General features: G+C 43.7%; 9 protein-coding genes across 9 annotated transcripts; 4 read left to right on the plus strand and 5 right to left on the minus strand.

The window, feature by feature from the left end:
- Nucleotides 1-758: 758 nt before the first annotated feature.
- Pdw03_6116 (uncharacterized protein) lies at nucleotides 759-1,424 on the plus strand (the record flags this gene model as incomplete). Its single annotated transcript, XM_066101252.1, has 3 exons — nucleotides 759-1,138; nucleotides 1,187-1,204; nucleotides 1,268-1,424. The coding sequence occupies 3 exons, from the start codon at nucleotides 759-761 to the stop codon at nucleotides 1,422-1,424; spliced, it is 555 nt and encodes a 184-aa protein (XP_065956335.1).
- A 920-nt stretch (nucleotides 1,425-2,344) lies between these two features.
- Pdw03_6117 (Tyrosine-protein kinase JAK2) lies at nucleotides 2,345-3,828 on the minus strand (the record flags this gene model as incomplete). The annotated part of the gene is made up of 4 exons (XM_066101253.1): nucleotides 2,345-2,796; nucleotides 2,858-3,060; nucleotides 3,106-3,674; nucleotides 3,721-3,828. 4 exons carry the CDS (start codon nucleotides 3,826-3,828, stop codon nucleotides 2,345-2,347), a joined length of 1,332 nt encoding a protein of 443 aa, XP_065956336.1.
- Nucleotides 3,829-10,304: 6,476 nt separating this feature from the next.
- Pdw03_6118 (uncharacterized protein) lies at nucleotides 10,305-10,787 on the minus strand (the record flags this gene model as incomplete). Its single annotated transcript, XM_066101254.1, has 1 exon — nucleotides 10,305-10,787. One exon carries the CDS (start codon nucleotides 10,785-10,787, stop codon nucleotides 10,305-10,307), a length of 483 nt encoding a protein of 160 aa, XP_065956337.1.
- Nucleotides 10,788-13,421: 2,634 nt separating this feature from the next.
- Nucleotides 13,422-14,357, plus strand: Pdw03_6119 (uncharacterized protein; the record flags this gene model as incomplete). The annotated part of the gene is made up of 5 exons (XM_066101255.1): nucleotides 13,422-13,431; nucleotides 13,726-13,753; nucleotides 13,811-13,878; nucleotides 13,961-14,040; nucleotides 14,094-14,357. 5 exons carry the CDS (start codon nucleotides 13,422-13,424, stop codon nucleotides 14,355-14,357), a joined length of 450 nt encoding a protein of 149 aa, XP_065956338.1.
- A 202-nt stretch (nucleotides 14,358-14,559) lies between these two features.
- Pdw03_6120 (uncharacterized protein) lies at nucleotides 14,560-16,177 on the minus strand (the record flags this gene model as incomplete). Its single annotated transcript, XM_066101256.1, has 2 exons — nucleotides 14,560-15,050; nucleotides 15,106-16,177. The coding sequence occupies 2 exons, from the start codon at nucleotides 16,175-16,177 to the stop codon at nucleotides 14,560-14,562; spliced, it is 1,563 nt and encodes a 520-aa protein (XP_065956339.1).
- A 439-nt stretch (nucleotides 16,178-16,616) lies between these two features.
- Nucleotides 16,617-17,166, plus strand: Pdw03_6121 (uncharacterized protein; the record flags this gene model as incomplete). The annotated part of the gene is made up of 4 exons (XM_066101257.1): nucleotides 16,617-16,656; nucleotides 16,829-16,886; nucleotides 16,935-17,100; nucleotides 17,164-17,166. 4 exons carry the CDS (start codon nucleotides 16,617-16,619, stop codon nucleotides 17,164-17,166), a joined length of 267 nt encoding a protein of 88 aa, XP_065956340.1.
- A 644-nt stretch (nucleotides 17,167-17,810) lies between these two features.
- Nucleotides 17,811-18,701, minus strand: Pdw03_6122 (kinase-like protein; the record flags this gene model as incomplete). The annotated part of the gene is made up of 1 exon (XM_014682320.1): nucleotides 17,811-18,701. One exon carries the CDS (start codon nucleotides 18,699-18,701, stop codon nucleotides 17,811-17,813), a length of 891 nt encoding a protein of 296 aa, XP_014537806.1.
- Nucleotides 18,702-20,270: 1,569 nt separating this feature from the next.
- Nucleotides 20,271-21,232, minus strand: Pdw03_6123 (uncharacterized protein; the record flags this gene model as incomplete). Its single annotated transcript, XM_066101258.1, has 2 exons — nucleotides 20,271-20,566; nucleotides 20,623-21,232. 2 exons carry the CDS (start codon nucleotides 21,230-21,232, stop codon nucleotides 20,271-20,273), a joined length of 906 nt encoding a protein of 301 aa, XP_065956341.1.
- Nucleotides 21,233-22,941: 1,709 nt separating this feature from the next.
- Pdw03_6124 (Protease inhibitor I4, serpin) lies at nucleotides 22,942-23,743 on the plus strand (the record flags this gene model as incomplete). The annotated part of the gene is made up of 3 exons (XM_066101259.1): nucleotides 22,942-23,075; nucleotides 23,126-23,336; nucleotides 23,384-23,743. 3 exons carry the CDS (start codon nucleotides 22,942-22,944, stop codon nucleotides 23,741-23,743), a joined length of 705 nt encoding a protein of 234 aa, XP_065956342.1.
- Nucleotides 23,744-25,092: the final 1,349 nt, after the last annotated feature.

The following is a 25,092-nucleotide window of genomic DNA, read 5'->3' on the forward strand; positions in this document are numbered from 1 at the left end:
ACTTTGGCGGTCGAACGCAGCGCCTTAGTGCATTTCCGAGCTCTATACAATGGTTCATAGAGCAACAAAGGCTTGAGTGGAGTTTTGGCTCACTGGATCATTCTTTTCAATCACAGTCAGGCTGTGCGGCGTGTGAGGGACACCAGGCAGGGAGGCGAAGGAAGAGAAAATATGCCGACATATGACCGTTTCACTTGCGGGTCTGTTCTAATATCGTCAGGCATCGTGAGAGCGCAGATGTATAATCTTGGATAGTTTGTCGTAGATGTTGATTTTGCTTTCTTAATGCACTGATCATTTTCTCTTTCTCCACTTTTTCCCGGGGGAGCAATTGCAGTTCATTGAACATCCATCTTTGTAGATTCTATAATCACTGTGGAAATAAATGATAAGACTCAAAGCCAAAGTGAAGATTCTTGAAAATATTAACCCTCTGTCAGGTCCGACTATTTTGGGAAGGTTGAGAAAACTTGTGTTGATATGAAATTAGAAAAAGTGTGGTCTAAATAACTGTAGTGACAACAGTTACCCCAGAATGCGAAATCTCTATCACAGGCGGGGTTGGAGTCCTTAGTATGCATGATGGACTCATGATAGCGGTTAGGTCATCAAGGACTCATGATAGGGCCGCTCAGGAGACCACACTTTTTGAGACGTTTTTCATATAACAACCGTGGTGTGGTATACTTTAAAAGAACGCCTGGTGTACCAGGCTGGCTTCAGAAAACACTGAAGCAGGAGACGTTCAACAATCTACTATGGATAGCTTCAGCGACGAACAATTTCAGCAACTTCTTGAGGATCTTGGCCAGACCAATGACGTGGAACCATTCGAAGGATTCATGAACAACTTGGATATTATGCCCGATCTCTCACCATTCAACTCTCTTTGCGACCCATCAATCATCCCACTAGGCAATCACGATTCTAATGGTCTATTTTGCTTCCCTCCGCTTCCATCGATTGAGGAAATTCACGATCAAGAGGAAATTTTGTCTATTACACATTCAGAGGATGAATTGTCGGTCCATTCCATCCCAACACCTCTACCCGACAATAACGAGGCTTTGGAAATGGCCCATTGGGTCAAGCTTTTGGTGGATATGCAGCAAGCTAAACAGGATGCTATGCGCGTCGAGTGAGTCTGTCCTTTCAAATCCCACATCTATATCTAATGCAGTCACAGAATAAATGCGTTAAGGGCGTAAGTACTGATCGATGAAGTCTTTGATTTTCCTCTGATCATGCGCTAAGAAAAAATGTCTAGAACCTTGGAGAAAATTCAAAAATACCACTTGGAACGACTTAACCCGTGGGTCAAGGATGTAGGACATGCGTTACAGAACCTTGGATGCGTCCTGGAAGAGCCACCTGCTTCTGCCACCGACGGAGAAGTTGACATCAACCTCATCGATCGGCCATGAAGCACAATGTGGGGCGAGGAGATTCCGAATTCGAGTGACCCACACGGCACGGACTAGATCAACCCTGTTTGGTAATTTTATGGGTACGGAGTTGGAGGGTCTATGGATTGAGGTACCAGATTCCCAAGACGGGACGCATGTGACTAGTGTCGCCTTAGGATTGGTAAAGGAAGGGAGGGGAAGTTATAGGTCAAAAACTGCTGGTGCAACGTCACGTATGTCATCCAATATGTATTACTGCCCGAAATTAGCGCTAAGTTGGAGTGTCCTGATTTGAAAAATCTCAGGCGAAGCAACTCCTGGGTCAAATTATGTGAAATCGGAAGACAGGGGGGCCAGACAAACTTTCGGAACAAATCCATCCTAGTTCATCACTGTGCCCCTCATTTGGACACACACTGGGCCAAACTAACAGATTACACCCAAACCCGGAACGCGGCATGTGATGTACATTGAGCAGAAAGTTCCGAGATTAAATAAGCGAATGTCCCCTGTCATTTACCCCTCCAACCTGCAACAACGAACCATTCTACTACTGATAGTGCAATATCAATATTCACGAAACACCTGCCTTGAGTCAACTTCACGAAGCTTCTATCTTTTGTCACTGCCTTCCTCTTTCGCCCTTCTATGACCGACTCGGAACTGCTCTTGAGTTTATCCGAAAATTGTGTTGGAGAACATATTTTGTGAAGCGTTTGAAATGAGCAGCGAACTAACTCCGATACCACTCCCCCCTGGCGCCGAGAGCAGTCGGAAACAGATAAAAGCGATGATACCCGAAGCAAGCACTGCAGTCTCTGGCGAAAAGGCAGAGAAAGCCGAAAAACTACCGACTGAGATTGAAGGCGGCATAATGTACGGAGGATCCCTTATAATGTACGGAGGATCCCTTCTGGCAAAGAAGATCTCAGAATTGGTCAGAGAAATGGGTTCAACAGATATTGGCAAGGTAGGCGAGGGTTCTCAAGGGCCATATCTTCAGTTGAATATACACTGATGGTGCTCACGAGTTGATTATGGGGTTGATTTTCCAAAATTCCCACGCCACTTGTTTGTAACGAGGCAGTAAGCGGTTGGCTAACAGTAGATTGAGCAGCATTCGCAAATGAAGGGTTCGGTGACCGATTAGGCTGTGGTATATCCGGGTAGGCTTCGTTCTCAGTCGGTATTCCAGGCTCATCACGAATCCGATGATTGTGTGGTATATGATGATGTGATTGCGTGGACGCATAATTCTGGCCCAGGTGGTCTTCACCAGAAGCATCTGATCGAGTTCCAACTAGGTGAATTATATCCTCGATTGCCGTTGAACTTTCACTATTCCAATTCTGGAGTCTGAGAACTCGAGTGCCCTCCAGGGTGCGCCAATCTGATTGAAATCTATGTTAGCAGTTTGTTAAACGCTCGCATACTATATATAAATATCTTACCTTTCAAAGGACAGAATACACCCCCCTTTCCTGACTCTTCGAAAGGCAGAGACGACTCAACCTTATTCCACAACAGGGTAAAGAGGTCATTGGCCAGGTGGTCCATAGTCTCTATATTTTCCAAGCTACAGACACCACGGCTCATTAAAGACCCGATGACCTTGTGCCTGCCTTCCCCTTTGATTGGGACTTCTTTCAACAAGCTAGAAAAGGATTAGCTGGGACCGGTTTGCGTTGTTTCGACTCACAATCTATCAGTCACATCATCAGGCAATCGGAACAAGTTACCCAGGCAACTATAATCCTGCGCTGCATTGTATTTTCCCAAGTCTCTGCACAGCGTGTCATACTTAGCTCCCACGCTAGCCCAGCGTTTGATTTTGTCCGAAATAGTGCGAGTTTCATCATCGGCACTCAGTCCCGCCGCAAGGACTCTTTGAGAAATCCACGCAATAGAATCTGGTCGAAAATTACTCACACAGAATCGGTCTTTCAAATGATAAAACAAGACCTTCAAGAATCGCAAACGTATTGTATCCCTAGAACTGCGCATTTCTGTCTCCGATAGCATTTCATAACTTGCTGCAATCGTACACGACTCGAGTTCGAAAGGGTCTGTGCTTTTACCCTCTTCAAAAAAGGAGCAGGGATTGTCTGTCCAGCCGCCGAGAGCTGATTGTAACTCATTGGATAAAGAAATTTTCTGAACTTTTGGCTTCCTTGAGAGTTTCCGGATGCGTTTGCGCCCGAGAGGATCAATACTGACTTTTGAACACTCAGGCAGGGTTTTCCAGATTTTGGCGAGACAATCGACAAACTTATCTCATTAGCTATACCAAGGTGTTCGAGCAATTAGAACGCACCTGCCTGTCTGAAAAAACTTGGTGAACCTGTTTATTCCCTTTCTCTTCTGCGTTTGAACATGCAGTTGAAAGCTTCACCAGAAGCATTTTGCTGTCAGTTATGCCCATGATGGAGGAATTGATGCACGCGATTTACGACGGGATGCTCTCCTCTTTATAGCGGAATCAAATAAAACCCAAGGCAGAAATAGACTAGCGTGTGATTTGATTGCATGTCCAGTGCGCAGTGACTTTACTGCAGCTGGAAGCGCTGCGGCGTCGCTACTATTAATAGTCAATTACCTGGGTCAGCCTTGGAACAAGTACGGATTCTTTACATTAATGGAAGACCCTGTCCGCTTTCTTGATCATTCCCAAAATCTGTCACATAAGGCCAGTATGACCAGTAGCTAGTCTGAATTCTTTCAGAATATAGTTATAAACCATGAAGTCTCCCTAGGATAGTGCTGCAGGCAAAATTGGCTACACGGATGGAAAAGAGGCGCTATCTCAGTAGGCCAGGATAATTGCGCGACTCACAAATACTTGCTATACTACAGACATAAGTAGCGAAGGGGTAGCTCATTCAATTTCCAAGAGCCGACAAAAAGTATGTTGAATACTTGGTGCTTATCAATATCCAGGAACCACATGATTTATAACGAAAAAAAGAATCGTCTCTGACGGCCTGTGTTGTCAAGAGTCTGTTCTGCTGCATCAGGACGTCTCCGTCGGATTTGGGTACAGCTGGAGCCATTGATCCCGGGTATGCTGCGTTCCTGAACTCAACAAAAACGAATTCATCTTTGCGTTGAATTCTATAGAACTTTCAATAAGAAGCCTGTCGTAAAAATATGAGATTGTTTGACTTACCTTCTAGTGTCATTTCTTTTGCTGGTTGGAGAGAATTATGGTCACCTTTCTCGTGGATCAGAGTCAGATCTTCCGGAAGTTTCGTCCCTGCAAATTTTGAGATAAACAACTTCTTGTGGAATGAGTCTAACTTACCTTGCGGAATGGAAAATCTTACCACCTGACTTCCCGTGTAGTTTTCGACGAGGTCTTTTTGCGCTTGAGTATTTGGCCTCATTGACGCGCCATTAGGTCCTTCGTGTGGTCAGCACTTCAAATGCTTATCAGCTTATACGTAATCCTCTATTTTTCACACCTTGGTAGGTAGTAGGATCAATGGCTTTTGGCTTCATCTTCCCTGCCTCAGTCACCACATCGAAGCTGCCAGTTCTTTTGACCGCTCTGTCACGAAGCCGAACCGACAAGCTATTGTTCAGTCGAAAGAGCTCTTTGGGAAAATAACCGTAGCGGGCTAGGTATCTGGACATTATACAATCCAAAGGAGGACCGAGAGGCAAGAACTGATTGAAACAACGAGGCTATAGTGACTCTTCAAATGATTGATACTCGCCTTTCCAGATAAACTGCCTGCGGATGACAGTCAACATTTATACCTTGAAATTTCTAAATCCGAAGAGCTGATTACTCGAGTTCACGGGTTTGTTTGCCAGCCATGTAAGCCGTATCCGATATAATAGAGGCCATCGAAATAAAAGATACATCAGATCCTCCTGCTGAGAAAAATATGCGTCAGTAACAGAGATTAATCTCTTTCTTTGCGACACCTAGGGTGTAAACGGCGGCGAAAAAGTCATGTACCTCGGAATACGCCTATCATATAGTCCTTCCATTTCATTGGGCAATTCTAGATCCACATGAAATGAAACTTGATGTGGCATAAGAAAAATAGAACTCTCACAACACGCTAGTCTATTTTAGTTGAATTCATTCCGCGCGGAATACAATTCACCAATGTGGAATAGCGTACAGGAACACGTTCTCAGTTGCATCTAGAAAGCACTCTCTCACGTTTCAAAGAAAGGTATAGCAACTAATACAGGATACAAAAAGTAACCCTGAACACTTTTACACCCTTTAGAGCTACCAGATTAATATTACGCTTTGAGCATATCATCATTCAATGCAATGATGCTAAAGGTCTAAAGTCGAAGATTTTCCCAGAAGTTTATTGCTAAAGTATTGTTAAACAGTGAATCAGGCCATTATCACCATGGAAACATCTCCTGTGATCACTCCAAAGGTTATTCCCCTAAGTAACACATCTGTTTTAAACGAATACTATGGTTCAGGATTTTGGTCGCTCAATTCTACTACGCAAGAAGAGCTTTGGCTGATATCCAAAAAAATGAATTCTTCCAGACCTACATCAGGTAAGAAAGCTTCCTGTATATGTATTTTCGTACTGACAAGGCAGACAAAATTACCGATCTGATCCGCTTCTTTCGCAGAACCAATACAAGATACTTTAGTCGTCTAACAGCCAATATTCGACGCCTACGGAGTTCTGTACAAGAACAAAGGGTTTTAGAACATATGATTTATATCAGAGCAAGGGAACAACTTTACGAAGAAGGGCAAACTGGTATGTAAATCTATTCTTACCTACACACATATAATGTATAGTAACAGAAAGTCTAGATGTGAATAGCTCCGTCCTGCTGAGTGGGTGATATCAGTACCTAATTGTTTTTCATTTTCCAAGGTGGAGCCCACAGTGAAGTACGGAGGTACCATGTCAAATTTGGCTGACATCCAAACTACATTTCAAAGTCGACTGAATGAACAGATAATATAGGTTTAACCCTTTATTTAGATATCATTGAGCAGACATGCTTTATCTTGTCATTGATTGGATTCATATAGAATGAATTATTTTCTGTAAATCAAGAGATAATCATCAACTTTAGACTTGGCCCGTAGGTCACCGCTAAAATAACCTCTATTTTAGATAGGGAGTAGTTATCTCCATATTCTGTCGCAGAATGATGAGAAATTTATCTTTCATTCTGGCTCTAATAATACAAAATGCTTCGAATACGCATTAGAAATATTAATACTTATAGTTTGTTTATAAATATGAGTATTGTATTTCTCATTTATTTGGTTGTCTCCTATCAACAGTAGGTGTCGGGAGTGTGGCTGCAGAGATTGGGCCTCATAAACTGACAGTCTCATTCAATCTCTAATCCAGAAGAGATTATAAGGACAGGGAAAAGAAAAAGAAAAGAGAGAGAGAGAGAGCAAGCTAGCAAGCGATCAGTCTTAGCACCCCAGGTCATTCAACTTATCATCTCGATAGATCTTGACGAAGGAAAGAAGACGCAGAGATGTACTCCACTTTCTAATCAAGAAGTAAATATGTATCAAGATATCAACTTTATAACTTGTTAGAATCCTTTCCTGAGCAGCAGCATTGTCAGAAGTGAGGGAAGCCAAGGGAGAGGAACAATGCAGAATATATTGAACTATCTGAAAGATGAAAAGAATAAAGATGGAAAGGAAAGCTATAAAGTTCTGGCAACAGGAATTATCAAAGAGCGTATCTCGCTCTTCTTACGGGTTTTCTACGAAAGGACTTGCAAAATATCATTCTATCAATAAAGTGTTGTGCTCCTTCAGTCCGAATCTAGGGCACGCTGTACATATAATAAAAGCGATAGTTCTCATTTCAGAAGCAGATGAGCTTATAGCTGCCACTGACAGGACCTCAACCGAGCTTCACCATTACCAAAGCAGACTTCTCACCATTAGTTTGGCAGTGGAGGCATGACAGTTGGCTTCTTGATTTCCGGCAGCCTAAGGCCTGTCACATCGCATGCACCACATCTTTAAACCTTAGCTTGGCTTGGAAGTCTCTACTAAAGACATAGAACCTACCTGTTAGTGGATAAATTCCTTTGAGGACAAGGCATTTCAAGTGACTGTCGAATAGATAGCGTGGAGTGATTTTACTCGTGCTATAGAAAACCCGGCTCCGGATTTCGGTTGGAACTATCACATGAGATGCTCTTTCTATACACGGAGACAGATTAGCTTAAATCTAGGAAGAAGCATACGGCTCTGTATACCTGAGTGCGATTGTGGCGCAATAGGCGGTAACAAAATAAACATAAAAAAAGACAACACCAGCTCACAATGAGGCTAATAAAAGCTGGCCCTGTATGGCCCATGCTAAAGGGAAGGTGAATTAAGGTAGATAACAGAAGAGGGAATAGCCTTTTTATAATGAATCCAAAAGCTGATTCTGCTTTGTTTGATTCTTACCTTCCCGAGAGGCTATATCTAGAAGCATCTATTTATCCTAATGATATTATGCCGCGAGTATATGAAAGTTATCCTGTAGAAATTTACGAAAACACGCAGCCTTGCAAAAGTTGTCGGATATGAAATCCCCAACATTTTAAAAGACAGGTACGAGGGACGTCTTGAAGATTTTTGGAACCGCCTTAGAAAGCTCGGTTACTTTTGAACAAAGCAGATACAATTCATTTCATGTTTCACACTTGATCACCAGAGAAGACTCAATTTAGCATAAGCGAAAAGTCAAAGTCTGAAGAGCTCGTTCCACTCACCCTTCGATACTTCTCCTGAAGCATTCTCTTCACACTGTCTTAAGGCGATCTCAGGAAATTAATCAAGCTCGGTGATGCTTCAGAAGATGAAGCATCAAAATGCCAAGTCATCAGCGCTAGCATAAGAACAGTATCATAACTGAGATCGACTAATATATTCCCCAAGTACAAGTCGAGACAGGCTTCCTGGGATCTTCCGCGTCTGAAAGTGTTACAGAAATCTAGCAACTTTCTAGCATCTTCACTAGATTTTTCCGGACTCAATCCCAAGAGTGGCGGAGATTCAATTCTCAAAGAGAGTATTTTTTTCAAAGCGATTTCTGCCGGCCCATACAGGAATTGGACGTGAAGCGGAGCAGGCTTCTTTTGTGAGCATGACATCGTCACCAGCGAGAGGGGCGGGTACTCACCATAACTGGATGTCTGGTTAAATAAAAAATGTGCAATCGAAGGCCATCGAAGGAGTAGAAATAGACCCTTTATAACCACCTATTCCGTCTTGACTGCTCAAAATTATATTGAGAAAGAGGGGAACTTTTTAAGAAACTCTATTATCAAGCAGAGAGGGAATTATAACGTTGGGTGCTGCTTTTTAAAATCAACTGGTAATCCCAAATAACATGGAGGAACGTTGAAGGAGGATCAATGTTGTCAGTCACGGAAGATCGAGTGTGATTTGAAAGTGTTATTAGCCACTATGATTAAATCAGGAAGTCACTTTGCAATGACCTGTTATATTCCAGGCGTTTTATGTCCCATCATCATGTCTTTGGGCTGAGCAGATTCTTTGTTTTGGCTCGTATATGAAAACGAACAAGGGTATTCTCTTGGACAATACATGCACACTTATAAATCATCTATTTATCCAATCAAATAACAGGATAAAGCACAATAGACACTCACACCGATATAAAGATTCGAAACTATGACAACCTTTTATTTCCTTGACTTTGACGTATCAACAATATTTGACACGGCAGGTCCGTACTTCATCATGGGTTCCCCCTTGGGAAATGAAAAGGAGTTAGGTTCGGAGAACAATCCACTAAGCTGGACAGAGCTATTCACATCTAAGATATCTGTTACTATGTATGACATGGGTGCGGGTAAGAATAGATTATACGTACCAAGTTGCCCCATCTCGTACTGTTCCTCCTTTCCCCTAGTGTGAAGCATCTGTTCTAAAACCCTTTGTTCTTGTGGCAATTCCCGCAGCCATGGAATATGTTTTATTAGACGACCAAAATATACAGACTTGGTTCCGCGAAAGATGCGGATCAGATCGGAAATTATGTCTGGCTTATCAATATAAGACTATACATGTACGGAGGCTTTCCTACCTGATGTGGGTCTGACAGAATGTGGTCCATTCGATATCACCCAAAGCTGCGTAGTATTACTGAGTGACTGAAATCCAGATTTGTAGTATTCGTTCAGGGCAGATGTATTGCTTAGAGGAATAACCCTTGGAGCGATCGCAAAAGAGGTATCCATGGCGATCTGAATAATCCTTAGAGGATGTCTGGGAAAGCCTTCAACTTTAAGTAGCACCATTTCATTGAAACATCTACGCTCAAAGCGTATGTTTCAACCATGCAATTCGAAAAAGTGTAAAGGGTACGAAGCTCAATATCGAACCTTGGTGAAGTTTGATCATCAAAAGTCATAACGGTGCCATTTTTTGATCTTCGTATTCTCTTTCAAATAGCCCACACGGTATTGAGATTTGAGAATAGAGGCGTATATCTAGGGAGATCGACATCCAAGAATAGCTCATCCCAGGAGTTCTAGGTGAGACCGCTGTCCAGCTACAGTTTTGTAGAAATTTGGGGGCTACACTGGTCCATGAAGAAGTGTTCTTTCTGTTTTGATAGAAGTACCGTAAGATTTATTCCGAAGACAGTAATCAGTGTGATTTTAAACTACCGGGTTGGGCTTGATCTTCCTTCGCCCAGGATATTTCTATAATATCCGTCTGTTGGGCTAAAGCTACACTCAAAGCTGCTCTAATGAAATACATAACCAGTGTCTGACTTTTATCTGGATCATGAGTGTTGCGAAATTTAGATCCACTTTTCGCTCGAGAGAAGATTCAAACTAACATATGAAGTCTAAAACATGGTAGATCTTGATGGATTCTCGTAATGAAACTCCCTTCGTCTATTTTCCACGCTTCTCTAATTGTGGAGAAAGAATACCACCGCCTGTAGGGTACATCACAGTCTCAATAGGAACATCGAAACATGCCTCTTCCACCATCTCCTGACCCCAGTCAAACTTAGTAGGAACTTTCCAGCTCTCGGTTTGTTGCAATAAAGCCGTAAGTTCGTATTTTCCAAGTCTGTGACGTAAAAGGCCCAGCTCATGATTCAAAGCGTCACGTTGCCTTCGAAGGGATATATTCTCATCCTTAAGCTGTCGATTCTCCTGAAGTCGGGCACGGTAGCGTTGTGATGCTGCAGAATTCTTTTTCCGTTCTGCTGCGCTGGCATATGAGCCTGATTCGAGGTATAATGTGCATGGAATCAGAGAACTCTTGTGGCTGTCTCGTTGCTCCGAGGGCTGTTGAGGAGATGCGGAGCGTCTCGATGGTTGGATGAGACTCGAGGTAGATGAAGGACTAAGTAAATCGCTGATATTCATTGTCTGCACGGTAACTGAGATGTGACGTGATACAGAGCAATTTCAGGAGGGAATAAATTCTTATACTTTCATCGCCATCTCGCACGGTGCCATTTTTCAACCTCTTCGTACTCCTCGCCTTGATTCCGATCAGGCTGATGCTTGGGAATTTTCCCTTTCGATGAACCGAAAAACAAACATCTTTTATGCCGTAATTATTTACCCGGGCAATTGTGTCTTATTACCAGGTCTAAATATGCGGTACGAGTATAGTATGTTGAAATCATAGAGCGTCTGCTCTCAAGCACCTTAATGAATTCTCATGATATATGCCTTGCATCCCAAGGAGTAGATACTGAAGGAGATTCTCTCTCGAGTCCAAATAAAAGATTAAAGACCAAAAATAGACGTCCAGTATTTTGAACCCAAATTAAATGTTTTCCTACCAACCTTCGAGATCACTACCATAGCCCCTTCCCCCTCCAGCGCTTCGCAATCATACAATCACACTCATCTACGAACCGAAGCAGTATGTCATATCTATAGTCAAAGTTAATGTGATGTCATCCAGGGCACCGATAAAAGACTCACCGCCGCGACCGCTGCACTGCGACAATTTCAACATTAGCCATGGTGTTCGGCCTCTCCTTTTATTTAATAAGATGACTGACAACACAGTGTGTTATTAGGATGGCTAGCCAATGGATGAATTGGCCAGGAAATGTAAGAAGAAGCGGAGAGACATTGTTGTACCTAAGCCACAACATCTAGTGATATGATACACATCTCTAAGATAAGATCACTGGCCTCAGCTTCGGAGATGAAAAGGTTCATTTGAACAGGCATCTAGCCATTGGAGTCAATTTATTAAATACTTCTCTGAGGTACAATTTGGAGTCGCCTCTACTTGAGGACTCAGTTCTCAATCTCAGTGTCTTTTCTCGCTTCAGTCTTTCCCATCGCAGGGGACGAGCGGCATTTTGGACAAACAGTAGCTTCAAACATGACAGGTCTGGGAGGTTCTTTCTCGTTGCACACATTCTGAGTTGTCTTCTTTACACATTTGAGTGTAAGAAAATCCTTATAGGAGCATCCACTGCTTGAGCACCCCCATGTATAAATAATAGTCTGGCACATAGTGATAGAACTTTGTGGATATAGTCCAGGTTAGTTTAATAGTAGCTATAGTAATGAGATGATACTTTCAACCTACTTTTGCGTACGATGTTATATTCTTGAAGAATACAATCGTTGATTGAGTAGACTAAGAACAGAAGAAGTCAAGTCAGTATAAATATTTCTTTCAAATGTAAGAGTCATATCACTTACCTTGTAGAATATCAGGTTACTCTCTTTTAAAAGTCTAGTATATCCTGGAATACAGCGACCTAGGTACTTATATAGATATTTTAATACTTGAACTCAGATGCTTTATAACATATGTCAGTGGTAGATAGGTTAGGTGATCTGGTGGCAGGCCTGATCTATGGCTTCTGCTCTCTCTCTCTCCCCCTCCTTCTCTTCTTTTCCCATGTCCGATCTCATTCTGATAGGGAGGATACTACTACCGTTGTAATCTCTTGCTTCTTTTATAAAGTCTGTTGTTTATCACTATTTTATCTCTATAATCATAAGATTAATTTTATCCAGCAACACAGGGATAAATAAGTGTAGTTCAATTTAATAAGCCAATTTAGCATAATATATAAATTATTTATAAATAATAATGAAATATATTTGAATAGACACTACGGATATGATAAAACATCTAGACAACCATAACCAGGAGGAGCATAACCCCTCAGTACACTAGGTGTACACTCCTAAATAAAGATGGGATAGAAGATTCAAACGTACTCAAACTTCAGCGCGATGAAAACATAAATCAATTTAGACCCTGTTTCTTATAGACAATCAACCAAACCCCTTCATCAATTCACAGAGCTTGATATATCCCCCTGTCTCTGAGAATAACCCCCGTACTGTTGTATTATCTTGCTTCCCACTTGTCAAGCATAATACGCGCAGACGTACAGCTCATAAGCTGTTCAATTGGGATAAGATGTGTCTCCAGGTTCGGTTGGGTCACAATCCCTGTTGGACTGCAATAGCGAATCTCCCGTTTGATCTTGTACATCTCATGCCCGTCCAAATCCAACTGTTCAATTATACGATGATCGAAGGAAAAGTTTCCATTTTTCAAACTTGGCGACGGCTTCCAATCTCTCAGTAGCCGACAGCCATCTTCGTTGGATAAAAGTTGCGGTAGGGAGAGTTGAAATTCTGATTTTCGGGTTTTCGACTCCGACTTCTCCTCCCTTTGAATCGTGTATGTAATCACACCGGAGTTGGGGATACATTCCCCAATGATCTTATGTGTGCGAACAAATTCTCTATCGCTGAAAGTGTCTGGGTGAACTTCATCTGTACTAAATGTAAGCGTGTTTGTTTAGTTATCATTTAAAAAACTGATTCACCTACCCGTAGAGATATTTGAGATCTGAGGTAAAGAGCCCGAACCTCTCGGTGTAATACAAGATAAGAGGCTAGTCATAATCAGCTGAAAAACACTGTTTAGTTCCTTCATTTTACTGAAGTTATCAGGTAAACCAAAGGATACTTATAGTCTCTTCTGGTTCAAGGTATAGATTTATCATGAAATTAAGTTAGTCTGTATCCTTCACACTAGACCTCCTGTAGACATAAGACCCATTTCTAGATTCAGTCCAAAAAAAATCAAAATTTAAAAAGTATCTTGCATAGAATATTCAAGTTATCTTAGGTAAAAGCTAAAAAAAAAAAAGATTCGTGATCATTTCAGTTGGGCATGCTCATGCAATCCCTATCTTATCACAGGTACATGTCACATGATTTACAAATCTTGGATGTTAGGCATCACGGAGCCCCTCCATGTGGCCCCGCAGAGCTTCAATAATAAGCCATGCTTTCACACGTTGAGTTTACACTTGTGATATCTGTGGGTTAAGGTTGGTAGTGGCATCAAGACAAAATATTCTTCCTAGCTAACAAAATGAAATCACTAGACAAGACTCCTGCTTTCGAATTAACAACCATGGAGCCCGAAGGCTCAAGCGCCGACTTGCTAGATTCAGTACGAATCCCAGAATCTGAAATGGATCTATACAACCAAGCATGCGAAGATGACCGCATTGCGGCTAAGTCTCTATCGATAGCTCCCAATCGAACATCGGCGACACTGTTGGTACAAGGCCACGGTAGAGAAATGATTGCACGTATCGAGAAACTCTACTCTGTAACTTCCCCCATGATACTTATCATCTTCCCTCATTTACTGAACACATCTAGGGCAGCAAATTACGAAGAGAGCGCCAGTTGGAACACCGAGGGATAAAGCCAGCAATCCAAGTCTACTTTCCCGGGGAAAGCCGGGTTGGACAACCGTACATGGCCATAATACCTTTCTACATCGCTGGAAATGTAATGCTCGGGAACTGCGTAGTGCAGATGGGGTGGCATTATCACGTTTACGGAGAGTGCCAGCTTTCCGTCCAGAACCAATCTGGTGTTAGTGGTAAATTGGGGGCATGGGTGTATATGCTTGGCAGTTGATATATCATGCTGTGTCAGATTTTGCTTCTATATCACATTATTATTTTTCACGTCAATATTATCCTTTGTAGGAGGATCATATTAATACTATGATGATCAGGTAGTCTAAGAAAACCATTCGCCTTGGATGTCATAACCATTAGAGACCATGTCTGTACCATCAAATTTGGTCCAGATTCATCAACATAATCACCACGTCGATTCAAGTCAAGTAGAGAGGTGGGAGTGAGGAGTTGAACAGTTGCGCAGATAAGCAAGGGGCTAATTCGGTAAATAGAGGGTCGCACGGGACAGCAAAGTCTACTGGCTGAGTTTCGATGTCAGCAAAGAGTTGCTGGGTACCGTACGGCGCTGCTTGAAAAGTGTTATCGAATGAATGATCGACACCAGCTGCTGATGTATCTTCAAGTAAAGAATTCGCCTCCGATCGAGGATATTCGCTCTCGAGGAACGATTGATTTGTGAACTCAAAAAAATTCACTCCCAATTCAGATACGTGACGCTCGATTCCAGGTTCAAGGAGCAGAGGTGTTGTAATTTGGCTTTCGTCTGGAGGTGAACCTAAAATGCCCGCCCTTTGCTGATATCTAGAAGGGTAGGACAACAGCTTAGGGCATGCATTTAGGTCATCGTGACAACGGCGTTTTGCAATAGACCATTCAGATTCCGGTGTTGAATCACCCGTTCGGATATCTGTAAGAATATTATGAGCTCAGGATTGAACGGTGATCTGGCGTGTGATACTAACTGTTGTAGCGGCTTTGAAGGTCTGCAAACCAATCATGAATATCTCGTACAACATCTAAAACATGCGATTTGTCCTTCTGAGTGCCATCCTCCGTCGGTAAGTAGATACTGGCATCATTAGATATAAGTGCATCCACAAGTTGTGGCATTTGAGCAAACGTCAAAGTTCTGAAATCTTCCATTGATAACCCAAGAATTGCCGATACTGCTTCGCACGTATCTGGCAGTCGGAGTTCATCGAGTCTTTTCTTCAGAACTCTTTCGAAGAGTAGATGTTTGATGCCCTTATTGATAGCTCGATTTGCATCTGGTGCCGAGGAAAGTAAAGGATGGCAGGCAACAAACTCGGATATCTGGTGACACCGACCCCTGAATCTGGAAGTATTGCACTCTTTGGTGTCAAGTTTCCCATGTCGAGTGGAAAAGACAAATTCAGTAAGAGTCTGTAACTTATTCTCGCCACGCGGCTCCTGAACGAAATCTTGTGCGAGAGACCGTATGGATAAGAGTCGTAAAAGCTTGGTCTGATTATTTGGAGTGCCATTCCCTTCCACCCGTCTGTAATCCTCTAACCTTGCATCTTCACTCAGACCCCTCTTGTAAGAGATAATGTCATCGCCTGTTAAAATAGTGTCACGAATCCAAGAAATATGGCCCTGCATAGCCCCAACAAGTCTTTCAACAAGAGTTTTCTTGGTTCTGTGCCTTTGGTAGCGAGGTCTTTGCGTTCGGGTTGAATTGGCAGTAGGTTGTTCCAAGACATTGAGCACATCGCTTGTGTGCCTTGCGACCGTTCTTGTTGATTCAACAGAAGAAGCTGGTAGAGCATCGGCGGTAAATTCGTAGGTGGTCGGTTCATCTGCGGTAGTGTCTGCCGCCGACGATGGACTCTGCCTTCCGCGGTCGCTGGGTGGGGGAGTGTTTGTGTCAACCGTATAAGGTGTAGTTGAAATAAATCCGAATTGTAGTCTCTCTCCAAGGGCTTTGAGGGTCTGGATTGTGTCAGAAAGCTGATTTTGGATATCCTCGTCTGTGGCATTTCGAAGGGTTTCCAGGGCTAAGGAATAATTCATAACTGCTGGCTGGTGGGTTTAGGAGTAGAGAGAGTTGCGGTCGCACATTGTTAAACATTTCCCTGACCCAGAACAACATGCCCGGACCCACATATGGTTTGCCCCAAACAATATGTGGGGCCACAATGTCAGCCTTGCATGATCTAGGCCAATCTTTTGTCACATGTGGCAGGGAACATCGCCTCAGTACGTCTTTTCTGCGGCTTCCGCGCCTCTCTGTAAATAAATATCTTGCGGGGAAAGGGCGAGGGCTACGTAGCACGGCCTGGCCGGCAAATAGGCCTACCCCTCAGTTAGATATCACGAAGAGTGTTGGGGATGCGCGAGGTCTGGAACTTGTCCCGTTCAATTGTACAATACTTCATTCTAAGCCTTGTGCAGTAGGTGGCACGACACGGGGAAATAATGTCAAACCCCTTATCAGTCAGTTCCAAACGTAATGTGTTGCCTAGAGACTTGGGGGCCAGCGCTCAGCTCAGGTACCTTCTAGCACAGAGCTCATGCTCAGATATTCCACAAAAAATCTACATGATTTGTTCTATCTAATTAAATATCTTTTGAGCAGGAGAGTTTGATACCCCTCATAGTTCTCTTGATCAAGATAAAAGCACCTCTCACCCAGCATTGAAATTGATCTAACCTTGTGCCCAGACCTTCCTCCAACTCCATCTCAACGTAAAACTCGGAGAAATTTCATCCAGCAACCCAAGTAAGTAGGTCAAATTACTATAACATTCAATTGCTGATCATGAGTAAGAACAATATGTACACGCACGTACGGCCCTGTCAAATTCAATTGCGGTCATGTCAAAGAAATTTCTACTGTCATTGCCTGCGACAAGAACTGCGGAGCGATCAAGGATTCACCAGTTGGAATGTCCACCAGAAGAGGTCAAGCTTGCAGTGACTGCAAGGCCAAGAAGGTATGCCCTTAACGTCTACACCGTATCACGAAACTATTAGAAGGTGCTAACACCCAAGCAAAGTGAGACTTCTTCGTGTATCATTAGAGTAATCTCTCCTGGACTTTCATTTACCGGCCATCAGATAGACTTGAGCAGATTCTGTGGTCAAAGAGATTTTGTGTAGGTTTTGAAAGTGCAAATATGAAAACTTGGTGACGATAATCTTTCCTGAAAGGACTTCGAGAACTGTATAGTTATTTAGTTACATTGTATAGCCTGGAACTTTTGGCACACGCTCGAAGATAACATTGTGTTCATGAATACATTCAGAGATGACCTCAAATGTTTGAAAAAGAAGCAGCAGACTGTGAGCAAGCAGAAAGGGTCTCTGGAGTATTTTAATGTCCCAAAACTAGGCACGTAAACGGGCAATTCGCGATAGTGTATTAGAAGTGGCGATTGTTTGCTCGACGATGGTTTCGAGAGATATAATCATAGTGGAACCAGACTAGGAAAAAGGAGTGACTCTGTATCTACAGAAAGGAAGAGAGAGAGGTCGAAGAGAGTAAAGTCGAGTAACCGTAACTTCTCATACACATGATTAGACACCTCGGGAGCTGCGAGACTCCCAGGGCTTCAAAAGACTTTCAAAAAAAAAAAAGTCTGATAATTTTTGATAGAAACTATGCATATGATAGGTCCTAAAAACCAACAAATGATCGACTAAATTATCTATTTTGCCTCGCACATGCCCAGAAAGTAAATCCGAAACTAAGCACAGCCAGAGAACAGCAAATAAGCGAGGAAACGAGCTCGGTCGTATCAATGGTAGGAGGTTCATGGAGACGGCGAATATCGCTCTTTATCATTTCAGCAGATTCATAGTGCGACCTCCAGCATTTTGAGATAATCTTGCCGTACTCGAGGTGATCTAGAGCTGGAAAAACTTGCGAGGCATATCGCTTCTCAATTTCTTCATCGTCTAGATCTGGGAAAGGACATATGCCAGTAGAGATTTCGTATATGAGGGAGCCAAGCGCAAAAATATCTGTGACGGTACTCCGAGAAGACGAAGGAGGTAGAGGTAGCCGATACCGAGTTTCTTCCTCAGCTAAAGACTCAAGGCCATTGATCTTAGATCCAGCGAAATCAGAAATCAGAATTGAAAGATCATTGCTAACGAGAAAATTGCGAGGACTGATGTCGCAATGAACGACACCATGTGCATGAATAGTAACAATAGCATCAATCGCATTTTGGATCCACCGATCTTTGGTCGCCGCATCGATTGAATGGGATTTCAGATAGGTACGGATGTCCCCATGCTGTAAGAAAGGGAGCTGGATTCCTCTTTCCGTGATACCTAGACACTTCAAGATATTGGGGTCGTCGTTTGGGAGAGATTGATAAATGAGTTTCTCGCGAGCAATGCATTCCTCTGAATATTCTTCGGTACTTGCAACAAATGCGATAACATCTTTGTTACATCCTTGAGTATTGTGTTTGAGAGGTGCTTTGAGAACCTGGTGGTTGGAATCTTGATGGATACCCCCGGAGCCTCCAAGCGTAATGATCCGCAAGATGCCGTCAGGCTTCAAAAGAACAGGATGCCCGTCCATAGAAGCTGAATGTTGGGATGTGAGAAGAAAGGAGAAGAATGGAAGAATGGGGAAACAAAAACAAGAGTGTAAGGGCTGATTATCCTTCCAGCTGGCACGTGACAATATGTCGTTCATTGGACCGTGCATTCCCAATGTCTCAAGTTCCAAGGTTGGGGTGCTGAGTGGAGAAGGGCTTGCTTGGGTGTTATGTATACTCGTACTCGTATTGGTCATTAGATTTGGGCAATCAAAGACTCTAGTCTGTCTCGGGCGTGGCCAATATGATCCATCGATTTTTGTATGTCTCGAGTCTCGCGCAAGCTGTCTAAGTTGGCTTTAACGGTGAGCATTTGTGCTGTAAGGGAGAAGATACACTTGGGCCCAGTCAAATACCATAGTACAGCCGCATCTCAAGTGAATATAGACCACGAAACAATTCTTCCGATGCGTGATTCAGTTGCGAAGTGATCGCCATCAGCGCTATCGATTCAACAAGAACAACTTTGCCGTCTCGATAGTCCTTAATAACCGAGACCATTCCAACGCGCTGTATTACAGCAGGCTGCGTCACAAGGTTCCGAAGCTCGCTTTCAACATTGCTAAGTCGGTGGCAAGATGCATTCCAGATAATCACACTGATGAAATATAGGCAAAAAGCAAGGCTAATCATAATGGGTTCTGCTGAAACGGCTAGGGAGGTAGGTGAAAATATGATGTAGATAACTCCCCCTTTCTATGTGATAGAATTCTTTATTTACACTCCGTACGGAGTACCTATGATCATTTCAGGATGAGACGCCCCGCCCCGGCCGAGTGATCAGCGTCGGCTACATCATGAGTCTATTATACATATCACATCACAATCACCCCTGGTGTTGGCGCCGAGTGTACAAACTGGGTCTAGTCTCAGACAAAGTCCAAATACTTTTCGGCCCAGCTCTGGGGAGACGGGCACTCCGTACTCTGTAGAGAACTTTCAATGATAGACCATTAGCCGCATGCTCCGTCGAGGGCACATAGTGCTAGGAAGTAGCTCCCTAAAATAGTAAGGGGGAAAGGTGCTTCCTTTCTGAATTAGGGACCAATTGCCTACTAAATAGCAAAACAGCTGACAATAGAATATTGGTATCAAAAAGAAGACACTCTAGGAATATCTTCTCCAAATGACCTTATGATCTGGTAGACCTGTTCTAGAAATCAACTCGTTGTATTTTATGAAGAGGCAAGAAGCTGGCTACTAGGAAGCACAGTTAAAAACGATAATCTCCAGTGGAAGGGTCTCTAGAGCATTGAATGTCCCTAAAATGGGCGCGCAAACGAGAAGCACTTGTGACAGCGCAGACGTATAAACGTATACAGTTGTACGAAGAAGCATTGCAAGAAGCTGCATTAATAATAGCAGAATGATCTACGTGTAGCGTATGCGAAGAAATAGATCAATTATGCTAGACAAAAGAAGGACGGGGAAAGGAAGGAGAGAAAGAGAGAGAATGAAGCGAGCGATCTAGTCATGCCCTGTAAACCGGGTCACCTGACCACCACCAACCCCGACAAGTAACAAAGCGACAAACAGCAGCAACTGCTTGCTCAACAGTATAGTATAAATACCAAGACAAAAGCTTCACTGATCTTGGGTATTGAGTATTGTCCACGCCGATCAACGTTTTGATCGGGGTCGCTCGGAGGATGTACTCCGATCATGTGGAATTTTACGTTACGTTTCATTGATCGTGTCTTGGAGGGCATATGGGGTCCATGTTTATGTACTGCTGAATCGGTGGAAACAGTCTCGCCAATAACTGAAGATATTTCGTTCGAAGGAGAAGCGAATGTAGATTCCTTTGCTTCAGGTAGGCCCGGGTGGTGAGTACTCGGCAAATTCACTAGAGAAGAATTATTAATAACTCTTGAATTATAATATCGCCGACGGAAAGGTTACCTCTTTGTCCCTGTGAAAAGATCTCGCTTTGTGTCTCTTTGCCGATATAACGGCATTTCATAAGAGATTCACTGCTAGTCGGCTCTGATAGCTTGTGATCCAAGTTAAGAGAATGTGCGGGTGGTCCTGCCGGGGTGTAGGGCCCTTCTAGATCCTTATGCACCGAGCTTTCGGGAGGTGCGAGGATGGGATTTGTTTCGGTGATAAAGTCTCCGTCTGCTGAGATAGGAACATCCTCATCTATCAAGTTCTCCCAGAAGTCCGGTGTAGTCATAATCTCCGTTTCTGTATCAGACTCCAAGTCCTCAGCCTGGCGCTCGGTATCGGCTTGAAGCTGGTCAGCGAGCTGTTCAGCAATCTGCTCAAGTTTGAACTGATACGCTCGAAGCTCGTTGGCTGGAGGCACCTGGAGCTGAGGCACCTGGAGCTGGGGCAACTGGAGCCGAAGCAACTGGAGTCGAGATAACTGGAGTCGAGGCTGCTCGGCCTGGATATCCTCGTTGACATAATTTACGACATTGCCAAAAGCTGGGTCTGAAGAAGCAATGTCATCACCGATGACTATGGGATTGGACTCTGTGCCTATTTCAAAGTCAAGAGGCTCACGCATAGTGAGGGAAGGCGGATCCGACGGCCTGGTAGGGATTGATTCTTCTAGTCTTGTATTAGAGAAGTCCATGGATACTTGTCGAGTATCTCTTACCAGCGGTATTGTTAGGGATGCCTGCAATGGTTGAAGAACTCGTGTTGATTGAATTGACGATTGGGACAAGAAAATGATATGGATAAAATGTAGTGTTAGATTGAAGACTTGGTGAGACTGTTAAATAATTCTATCAGAGTATAACCATGGCTGTATACCTTTTTACCTAGCCAATTCTGCCTTGTGCTCTCTCCGGTCTCCCTTGAGCACCTTGTTGCATAATCTCCAGAGGATCTTGAAAACAAGACCTGCTGGCCAATTGTTGGCATGTCTGAGACAAATTTGATAGAACGGTGTATAGTATCGGGAATATCACGCCCATCCTGTCCAACCAGTCTATATGACTGCCCAGCTGTTGTTTTAGGGCCTGCGAGGTCCTGCATAATTTGCGCCCAGCATCTTCACCGGACCCTGCCATCCAGTTCTTCTGTGGGCCCTGTGTGCCTTGTTCAAAGGACGCATGCTCTGTAACGCGAAGCAATTCCACCGGACCCTGCCATCCAGTCCTTCCACCGGCCCTGTGTGCCTTGTTCAAAGGATGCATGTGCTGTTGCGCGAGGACAAGTCCCTCTAGTAGTCTGCCTTATGCTGTGTGCTAATCGGTTGTGCGGCTAAAGAGCTCTGGTTCATGGTGCCTAAGTGTTCAAGACCACAATCCGAGGGTATCTGAGACCGGCATGGCCGTAGAGCAAATGGGGTGGATGTCTAGGTAATGGAGTTCGAGGTAGGGTCAAGATCACGAGAATCGAGTATAACTATCTTAATATCATTAGCTATGAGATTGATTGGACACGTTTAGTAGCCGCGAATCAATGACGGAGATTAAGAGAAGGCCTTTCAGACAGTTCGAGCCCGCGGTCGCCATTTGATTCCAAGGCATACAGGCGTAGAACCTTGGACATAGCAAGAGGTAATTGACAGTCTGACTGCCAACACTCTAACTTGCTGGTGTGGAGCAGATTCAACGAGTACAATCGATCACGCTAAAGATGATAGGGGATGGCGGAGTTCGGCGATTCGAGTCAATGGCAAAAATGCCTCATCTGCGCGTATAGGGAGGCGGGAGGGGGGGAAAAAAGAATTTGGATGCTCGAAAAGTGGGTGAGGGGGAGACTATATACAAAGCGCACGCACGGGTACGCACAGAGACTGATGACGCTAAACCCCAAAGCTTAAAAGTAAATTAAATCAAGACTTCACCGTACCCGTCCGATATGGTGTAATAGGGTGTCCCGGTGAAAAGACCACGGTTCTGCGTGGCATTGTGTGGGGGAAACCGTGGTCTTTCCGCGCAGGCAAGAATAAATGATATAGTTCTTGGGAGATGATTGACCTAAGCCCGATTAGGTATAGCCCAGCTAGCCGAAACGCGACACTTGCATATCCCAGCGGCTCCATCATAAGTCCATCACGAGTCCATCACTGTAGCCCAAAATAGTGATATGACCGGCTTATGTCCGATTAAGTATAGCCCGGTAAGCCTGGCGCGTGCAAATCCCGGTGGGTTGTTCATGAGTTCTGAATAGCCCTGGGATAAAAGCCAAGATGGTCACCCTTAAAATTTCCCGTAAATCATCATTCAATCAACATTCCCTTCTGAGCCTGTCAGAATCGAAATGCCACCCAAAGGGTCCTCGAAGCCCATCACGGACTATAATGCCTTTGTCCGGTTGCCAGACCCATCTGTCAAACGCAAGAGAGCCGAAGCAACGAAAGAACGACTGCGGGGAATTCATTTTAACTTCCAGAAGTACTGGCTTCCTTTCTCTTCAGTCCATGTACTTTTACTTATATATGCAGATTTACATCGCAACTCACGCCGCCCGATTATAAGTATTGGCTTGAAAACATCACATTAAGATTCATTGAAGGCTTCATTCGCTGGTATTTAGATGAACACAACGAAGAATACCACTCTAGTCTCATGACAGTGGTGAGGTTTTTCAGGATGTATTGGAGCGAAGAAACAGGCCGTGAGCTTTCTCGTGAATTAGGGCAGGATGTGACTGCAGTATGTTTCGAATAATCAAATTTCTGATCCTTTGCTGACCCGAGAAGCTTTCTAATGATCTTAGTAAAGAGTATGGGCTTAACTTAGGGGCTAAGCAACAGCCGCCATTTAGCATCAACGAGCTCTTGCTTGTTACCCATCATTTGCTAGATGCCTGTGATATGGCTTTTCCTACTTTCCGATGCCTTTTACAATTGAACACGTTGCGAAAAATGATGGCTTCAACATCAGCGCGGCCTGGAACTCTGACTTTGTCTACCGGGTACATGAGGGGCAATGATGCCCTTAAATGGAAGGATATTGAGCTATTTATGGTGAAAAATCCAGAGGATCCCGGTTCTCAAATCCTTCTTATGAAGGTACAGCACAGGCTTAACAAGGGAAGGAGAAATGAAGGAGCTCCGTGAGTATTACGTCAGAAGAGAAATTGTTAGAGATACTAGAGATCTACGATGAATGTAGATGTAACTGGAAATCTCTTGATGCGTTGAGAGAGAGAGAAACTATCTACATGCTATGACTGATGTCGAGATGTGTGGTGCCACCCTGAGACATGAACAAATGCCTCAATGGCGTCATGCCGAGACAGATAAACTATATGTGATGTTTAGTCAGCATTGTCCGCACAGATTGCTTAAAAGGCGCGGACCTTGTCATTATTTAGAAGAAATTCAGAGTATTTTTTCATACCATTTCAAGTGTTCTACAATCTCTTTCAGTTATGAGCCCGGCTTTGTTCCATTAAAAAGAAAAGATCATTTTTCCTCCTCGCCCTCGGTACACATAAGAGAATTCATCTCAAATCACCGAGGCAACCCCTGAAACCGAAGTAAAGAAACGGAGATAAATCAACAACAACGACGAAGACATGGATGATCATCTCTCCGCGGGAGTATCCACCCGCGTCATCCTAAAGGATACAACGACGTGGGATTCATGGCTACCCTACATAAAGTCAATTGCAACCATATACAATGTGTGGGAGTTGTGTGATCCATCCCAAGAAACGGCACCATTGCCGTTGACACCACCTGCCGAAGTGCTCTCCATTGACGAAGCAAGAGCAAAGTACAAAGATGACTGGGTCGACGTGAAGAGACTTCTTCAAGACGAATGGGTCGCAAAGAATGCGATCTATACCCAAAAGAAAAAAGGGTTAGGATTGGTAGTCGCAGCGATTAGGAGCACAGTTCACCCAACATATCAACCCATGATTGTCGAGTATGAAACTCCATGGGATTTGCTTCACAATTTGTCTCAAAGATTCGCTCCAGAAAACGATCCGACGTACGTCGCTGGGCTTCGTCAGCAATGGCGCCAACTAGACCGAGGACTAGATCGAAACACCGATATCGACAAGTGGCTTACCAGTTGGGAGACAATGCAAAAGTGGTGCAAGCGAGCCAAAATGCCAGAAGCAAACGATGTTAAGAACCAATTTCTTGATGCAATCTCCGTCATGTCACCTAACTTTCATGAGACATGGGTCTTGAGATTGCAAGACAAGGGTGACATCGAATTCACTGAGCTTCTTAATCGGTATAAAGCTCATTGGAAGATCACATACGGCAAGCAAGCTAGCCAAAGGGGGATCTCAAAAGCAGTCTTTGCAACATGGCAAGGTCATGAAGAAGTGAAGCCCAATGAAACAAAGCAAGAAGAGACACCCCTAGGAGACAGAGCATGCCCTTGCGGAAGGGGTTTCAAAAAACACCAACCATGGAAATGCTGGGAAATCTTTGAAGACATACGACCA

This window comes from Penicillium digitatum, chromosome 2 (genome assembly GCF_016767815.1).
Source record: "Penicillium digitatum chromosome 2, complete sequence".
NCBI lineage: Eukaryota > Fungi > Ascomycota > Eurotiomycetes > Eurotiales > Aspergillaceae > Penicillium > Penicillium digitatum.